Source organism: Dermacentor silvarum, chromosome 4 (genome assembly GCF_013339745.2).
Source record: "Dermacentor silvarum isolate Dsil-2018 chromosome 4, BIME_Dsil_1.4, whole genome shotgun sequence".
Taxonomy (NCBI): Eukaryota; Metazoa; Arthropoda; class Arachnida; order Ixodida; family Ixodidae; genus Dermacentor; species Dermacentor silvarum.
The window spans coordinates 162,691,405-162,699,584 of record NC_051157.2 but is presented as its reverse complement, the minus strand read 5'-3'; the positions used below and the strand labels follow the sequence as shown (position 1 = coordinate 162,699,584).

The following is an 8,180-nucleotide window of genomic DNA, read 5'->3' as shown; positions in this document are numbered from 1 at the left end:
AAAGCTCGTGACGCTGGCAAGGTCCAGGTGTAGCTGTAGACCTCGGAGACGTCCAGGCGAAGCTCCTGGGACCGGCTGCTGCTGCTCATGGTTCCGGTCCTCTTCGCAAGAATCCCTCTTCCTCGGCCGAGCCCGATCAACCGATAATCACCGGGACACCGGGCCGCCACGTAGATCGACGGAGGGTGAAGAACGCTTCGGTAGGCCTAACCAGTCATTGACACGTGAGCGGCGGCTACCGGGGCACAGCCACGTACTCGGTCAGGTCAACGGAACCACGAGTCGTCGGAACATACGGCATCAGCGACACCCCTGAATGAATACACTTGGGCCGGACGAGAGGAACTTCAAGTTGACGGTCCGTAAGAACCCGCATTTCTGCTTGCAACGCAGCTCGGCCGGGGCTAGGGTGGCCAGACTTTGATGAGTCAGGGCTATGACTGACTTAGAGACTTTAAGACGGAGCTAGGCTCCGAAATCGAAATCGAATATTTGTTGGTAGTTTTGTATTTAGTCCGAGTTTTGTATTTCTCACTGAGCGAAAATTGTTGTTAAATTATGGCTTTAGTTCTGTGTGCGTCGTGCTTTTACCGTCCTCGTACATATTAAATCCTTGTTTGCTGTGCTGCCAGTCATATCTCTCCTCCCTCGAGGGTAATTCCTGTGCGCAACTCTCCTGCTCCCAAGTAAGAAGGTGACAAAAATTGGGGGCCGTATACTGGCAGGCTCGCCAATTTTTGTCACCTTCTTACTTGGGAGCAGGAGGGTTGCGCACAGGCATTACCCTCGAGGGAGGAGAGATACGACTGGCAGCACAGCAAACAAGGATTTAATATGTACAAGGACGGTAAAAGCGCGAGGCACACAAAACTAAAGCCATAATTTAACAAAAATGTTCGCTCAGTGAGAAATACAAAATTCGGACTAAATACAAAACTACCAATAAATATTCTATTTCGATTTCTAGCCGTCTTAAGGTCTCTAGTCAGTCTTAGCCCTGACTCATCAAAGTCTGGCCACCCTAGCTTCAGCCTAGCTGCGTCGCAAAGCAGAAATGCGGGTTCTTACGGACCGTCAACTTGAAGTTCCTATCGTCGGGTCCAAGTCGTATTCATTCGGGGTGTCGCTGATGCCGTAAGTTCCGACGACTCGTGGTTCCGTTGACCTGACCGAGTACGTGGCTGGTGCCCCGGTAGCCGCCGCTGCCGTGTCAATTGCCTGGTTAGGCCTACCGAAGCGTTCTTCGCCCTCCGTCGATGTGCGTGGCGGCCCAGTGTCCCGGTGATTATCGGTTGATCGGGCTCGGCTGAGGAAGAGGGATTCTTGCGGCCGGGTTTGTGGCCGGGTTCTCCGTTCTCCCGTCGTCAGAGCATAGCTGACGAAGCGACCTTCCCGTCCAAGAGCCACGTCGATAATGGTGCTTCGCCTCACTTCTGCCTCGACCACACCTTGGCTCGCGCCGTTCGGAACGCTCCGCAATCTTTGTCGTCTTCTTTTTCGTGTACCGCCGGCGTCCGACTCATGACATTGGTGCACTTCACCAAGCATACAATTAATCTCCTTCTGCTGAAAGGTTACTGTCTGCCACCACATGGACCTCCTTCAAGACAGGAGCAACTATAATTCAATGTGGTCTGTTAATTAAAATAGGTCAAACCACTGTGTTTTGCATTACAGAACCTGGAGGGCCATTTTGACTGCTGAAGTTTTGTAGCCATGCTGTCACTTGAGTTTAGCAATAACTGTACTTGAGCATAGCTTTTTCATAATTCCTATAGTATAATAACACTTTCAGGCTACTTAAGCACATACTTCCATGCCACTAGATAGGTAGCATGCTTTACAGAGAACTCTTCATTGCAATCACACTCAAGTAGCCCTACTAATGCACAAATGCACATTTTGACTGGTGCTATCAACTTCTAGCAGTTGAGGCAGCTTTTAAAGTTTAGGAGCATTTGACTGTGGAGGTTACTGTCTTTCTTGTGATATATGTCACTTGAGATCATATGAACTGGCATTCCAAATGGTAGGCTATTCTAGCATGCAGTTACAGACACAGGCTACTTGAAAGTCATTTGTTATGCTAACGGCAAGTTGCTAATTTTAAATACAAACTCAATACAAGAATGCAACTGGAATGCATGCAGGGTACTTACCTATCACAGCGTTGACCCTGGTCGGGTCAAGGGCCTCTTTTTGCCCCTTGGTATTTTTGGTACCAAAGAGTGAGCGGCCGACTAGCTCCTCCTCCGTAAAAACATGGCGCAGCAAGGCCCTTGCGAATTTCCCGGGCCCCCCATGGCAGGCCGTTGTGAGCTGGGCCAGAACCGTCTCCTCCACAAGGACTCCTCCACCTATGTCGATCTGCACGTTTAAGTAAATGTTAGCAAGGTTGTTTCTAGGATTTTAAGCATGTTTAGACAACAGCCGTACTCTGAAGATAGAACGCCAGTTTTACTTGACTAGTTTCATAGTTTCTTGTGCTGTTTGGATATCACATGCTTCACGAAAACAAGGTTTTATTCAGCACAAACAAGATAAATATAAGTAAACCAAACTATCCAAAACATTCAGGCAACTCAGATATTCTTAGGATACTTCACATACTTTGGGGTGCCTATGCCTAACCGTTTTCCTGCCAACTTGGGTTACTGGATAGTCCATGGTCTAATGAGTAAAGCATCGTGCTACTATGCTGAGAGAAAATGGTTCATAACCAGCCATTGGACCAGCTTGGGTCACGGGCTACGTGACCCTGGGAATGTGCTGCTCTTAATGAACCTCTTTTGCGCCAACTTGGGTAACTGCTGCTTATGTCGGTAAACATCAGTAGGGATGTGAAAAGGAAGACTGTCAACAATAACGTAATTACTACACATCAGATTCGTTTGCTGTGCCCTAGAAGTAATCTGCGATTCTACTCAACTGTACAAAGTGTACATAAGCCACAAAGGCAGGGTGTGCCAACCACCACCTCATCAATGAAATGAATCAACTCGTAAAGCACAGGCTGCACCAGATCAGAGTGGACCCAGGTTTTTGCACAAGCACAATTTTAAGAAGCAAGTATCCCTCGCCAATGTCTCACAATTCTTTCTCGTTAGTTTCACTATCATAAGAAGCCTCATCAAGTATCATCACTAATTAAACACCAAATGTAAGAAAGAATGGTAATCGCATTAGCATCACCAATCATCTCCAAAGGCTGGCTGCACTGCCAATTTTTTTCATGTGAAAGGAAACACTGGAGAAACTGAAGACCATCTGTGGTGCATTACCACAATGAGGCCATGACAGTAGCCATATATGCCTCACCTTTTGTAGAAACATATCTACTATGTTTGTTAAATATTTATGGAGGACACCTTGAGGGTGATATTTACAGAGGTAATGAATGCTACAGCTTAAAGGAGCACTAAAGAGAAATTAAATTCTATATTCTGCGATTTTACGTGCCAAAAGCACGATCTGATTACGAGGCACGCCGTAGTGGGGGACTCGGGATTAATTTCAACTACATGGGGTTCTTTAAATTGCACCCAGTGCACGGTACATGGATGGCTTTGCATTTTGCCTCCGTTGAAATGCAGCCACCACAGCCGGGATTTGATCCCATGACCTTGTGCTTAGCAGCACAACACCAAAGCCACTAAGCAACCACAGCAGATCAGCACTAAAGGGAATAATTTCAGACATATTTGTAAATGACCTTTCCACAATAAAAAAGATTCGCGGGTACTGTGACAAGAGGCACAGTTATCTCTAAAAGGCACAAGACAAAATATTGGTGGCACTGCTGCCTTCAAGTTCTCGCACCAGCTTGCTCTGACGTCACATTTCGATGGTGTCTGCTTGGGATTACTTTTTTTTTCTTTTACAAATAAAGCCGTTTCTCATTGTACTATAAAAGAGCCAAAGCTCGAAAATAGAAAGCTTCAAGAACATTTACTGGGCCAAAATGACCCAAGTTCGTAAGAGCACTTGAAATCCATGATGTCAAATGAGGCATCAGCACTAGAGTTTTGGGAAACATTGAGCTTCATTTTCTTATCTAATAATCAACCTAGTTTCATGAAATTATCTGAAATGAAGATTTGAAAAGATGCTTCATCAGTTTAGGTTGATTTAGGGTGTCTTTAGTGTCCCCTTAATAAAGAACAAGGTATACACTTGGCTCAATGATAGGATAAATGCACCACTGATTTTCATTACGATGGGATCACCAGTATAGAAGATGGTATGCATTGACTGATCCAGAGGGGCCCTGCCTGCATCTTGCAGGGTAGTTAAATAATTTGTGGGAACAAAAAATTTGGAGTTCTGGACTGAGTGAGTACTGGTATGACATTTTCATTTCTTGGGCTAAATGAAGGTCCTAGACCTCGATAGTGCTGCATAATGTTTAAATAATAATAATAGCCTAAAAATTTACTATAAGAGCGTTTTGACGAACCGATTTCAGTTTTCTTTCCCAGGAGGTGTATGTGTCTTGACATCATGACGCAGAAGGTGGCCATGTGGTAGCAGAGCATTGCGACGCTACACAACCACTTCGGCTCACTTGGTCTGCTATGCTGTTTTGTGCAGTCAAATGTAGCAGGATAACGAACCACTGAGTGAGCTGAAGCAAGTGCCAAAATGCTGCAATGTCCTTCTCCCATGTGACCACCTTCTGTGTCAAAATGTGAGGACCCGTACATCTCCTGGGAAAAACAAATCGAAACTGGCTCAAAGAAGTCAATTATCTAGGGTGCTTTGACGCTTGCCAATATGTCTCCAAGGTTTTAAGGTCCAGGACACATAAAACAAAATCTTGAAAGCATCATGCGACTACTTTAAATAATAGCTGTAGTGGTTTGAGTTGTTAAAATGCACACAACAAAAGTGAAGCGCAAGTGGCAAGAACAAGAGAACCTTATATGTATGATTATCAATTGGAGAGAGTAATACAGCATTGCTCCATAACCCACAGATCTAAGCCTGATTTGTAAAACAGATCATACCATTGGTATAATTACACAGGAACATTATTTTCGTCTAGATATAAATCTATGAACCTCTGGCACGGAGAATTTTGCTATGTATTAGTATGCAGCAGCGCTTTCAGTACTTCCAATTTGTGCATCTTCCAACAAACGACACACAACAACTTCAACAATCCAACTGGGTTATGGTACTAAAGTAGAGCACACACCGCCCGACGCATAAGGAATATGCATGAATGGGTGCATTACTATGTGTAAGCCTTAGGGTGCCACTATGGGAAAGAATACAAAGATCTTAAAGATTACTATGATCACAAAGATCACAATGGGAATACATACAAAGATCTTAAAGTACAAATAACCTACCATTCCAGGTATGTGGCTGCAAATTACTGAAGTTTAATTTGTTTGAAAAGCCTCGTCTGCTTGCAGTCGAAAGTGAAAAAAAAAATTATAGCCAAGCTATTGCAATGCAGTAGTCCCCTGTTCATTCCTGTATAATCAATGTGCAAAACAATTTTACTACAAATGCAATTCAAGTGTTGGATACCTTAACACTGGGCACCACAGCTTGCTCTCTCTCTTTGGCCTCTGTCATCAACTTCAGACGCTTGACCATTTTGGCGGCGTCTGTAATGGACAGAGAAATTTAACAATTCCTGCTATTGGAGCAAAAAAGATTAGCTTGTAGCAGCGCAGCTGCTGGCACAACTTTTACGCATTTGCAAAGAGCATAAATAGCTCAATACAAATACCACTGTATTACCAGTTTTTAAAAAGCCAACTGTAACAAACTTTTGGGCAACACGAAAAGCCTAGCTTCATAGCAATCTCCATCCAAAATTTTATATTTTAAATATAAGTGAAGGCATCACAAAAGGCTTGCAAAAGCAGACGTTATTGATACTGATACTGAAAAAATGCTACCATTATCGCTGGTTGAAAGTGAGGCATAACTCGTAGCACGTGATTCCTTGGCATAACCTCCAAGATTAGGTGCCGCCTGCGATGCATGGAAAAATCTTGGAGGTGACGCACAGGGATTTACATATCTGCTAACCATGAGGTGCGTGCACATGTGCACATGTGCTGAACCAGTTTTTATCGAAGTGGGGAAATGCATTTCAATTTAAAATAGACTATTTCAGAAGTACTTTGTTGCAAAAAAAATACTTTAATACATTTAGCAGTAGCGGAGTTATTGGCAATCAAACATCCCTTCCTTGGTGCTCATGCTCCTTCAATGCCTAGCACTGCAAACACTACAGCGGTGCAGAGCATGCCCACAATGCTCCGCCTACTGAACGTCCATGTGGCACGCAGCTCAAATTTAATTTTGCATGTTCACGTAGACACCACTACTTCTGATTTTGGAACCTACGACGTGCCAAACGCAGTTGTCCTCAGTGAGCGGACTCGTCGCAACACCCCGCAGCAGACAGTATAGCTACATGCAACTGTAGTGCATATGCGCAACATTTACTTGGCGCACAACAGGCGCTCATATGCTCAAGTCTTGCCGTGCTTCGTGGTGTGGACGGGCTTTGTCCTGCTCCGACTTGACCAACGGATAGCAGCCACATCCAACTTCCGCATTTTGAAGCACTGTCAAATAACTCAAAATGAAGCGAAGTCTGTCAAGGTGTCTAACCAGAAGCAGCCAGGAGTGAGCGCATGCTGGCAAGAGTGCATGTGGTCTGACCTTAAGTTTCACGTGGTTCGAGGCTAGCTGAGTGTTCAAAACTAGTAGAAATTAGCGAGACCCGACAGCTATGACACCGATAAGCAGGGTGACCAAAGCTTCATTTCTACGCAGGCGGCTGTGGCCGAGCATGAGTAGACGATGGTCGGCTTCTTTGGGAAGTATGTAATTATTATCAATAATTTGAAAGCAGATTTTCACTTACATCAGCCTGTCTATGCTTCAATAATATACACAGTGAAATTAGGAGGAAGCGCATTAATCCAAACACCCTTCTTGGCTAAAGTCAGCTATTGGCCAATAGCAGCCATGCATGGGAATCTGCAATATTACAAAATAAGGCAGACTGACAAGAATGAGAAGGCTTCTGTGCAAAAGAGCATTTGAGAAAAAGTTGACTTGGCGCTCCACTTGCAAGCTCCACGCAACGCGCACGACTGCAAAATTTGGCTGAGATGTTCACAGCAACATATGCTGTCCGTGGACTGTTTTTTCACAAAGCTCGAGGGGTGGTTCAGTGCCCATTTAGGTACAGGCTTCCAAAAATAAAGTTACACAATTACCAGCTCTGCAACTTTGCCAAAGTTGCTTCAATAGAATGTACTATACATTTATTGCCAATTTACCCAAAGTAACAGTTTGCTTCAGTTGGTCTTTAAACACAGGGCAGCTTTTATTTAAACATTTTTTAACGAAAGGACCACCGTAGCTTAGAGATTGTCGATTGTAAACGAGCACAAACAATAAATGCCAAGAAACATCTACTAAGCAGCTAATTAAATTATACAAGTACTTAATTTTCTTGAATGCTCGAAAAGTCCGTGCTAGTATTGAACCTTTTAACATTATATCTGTATGTCCTCTTACACCAATCATCACCCCATACTTTTCTCTCCTTACTCTCGCACAATGTAGTAGTAGTAGGCCAGAGGAGCATTTAAGCCAGCATTTGCGTTTCTTAAATCAGCATTCTCTTTCCTCTCTCGATAAGTGTGAGGTACCTCAATGCAAGGTATTCATGAATTTGCAGCTCTATTCTCCACATATTCAAACTAATCAGTTAAAAGCATCAAAAGAACAGGACCTTCTTAAAAAGGCCATGACACCAAATTTTTTTCTTAAATTACGCATTGCATGTTAAAAAGATTGCATGTTAAAGAGATTCGGCACTGAAAGGGTTAAAGGAATGACAGTGGTCATTCATTAGGCAAGCTTTTCATAGGTACAGTTTAAGTTCTTTTGTCTTAAGATATCTAAAATCGATTGGTTTCTATAGTCAAAGTAGCAGAGGATGTCATAGAACTCGAGGATGAAGTTTGGCAGACACCCAGCATAATGTATACAAATGCATTTCACCAGATGTCGCACAGCCCCCTTGTCGGAGCCTCTGCCCAGTTAACATGGAGCAAAATTCTACAACTTGAAAACATAGTATGAGGCAAAGAAAGTAAAGGAATTGTTACCAATGCGAAATCGATTTGTAAAGGTGT

General features: G+C 43.7%; 1 protein-coding gene across 1 annotated transcript; it reads right to left on the bottom strand.

The window, feature by feature from the left end:
* Positions 1 to 632: 632 nt before the first annotated feature.
* LOC125945054 (uncharacterized) lies at positions 633 to 5,636 on the bottom strand. Its single transcript, XM_049666611.1, has 3 exons — positions 5,539 to 5,636; positions 2,160 to 2,367; positions 633 to 676 (listed from the first exon to the last, which is right to left on the bottom strand). Exons 1-3 carry the CDS (start codon positions 5,605 to 5,607, stop codon positions 633 to 635), a joined length of 321 nt encoding a protein of 106 aa, XP_049522568.1. The 5' UTR covers positions 5,608 to 5,636.
* Positions 5,637 to 8,180: the final 2,544 nt, after the last annotated feature.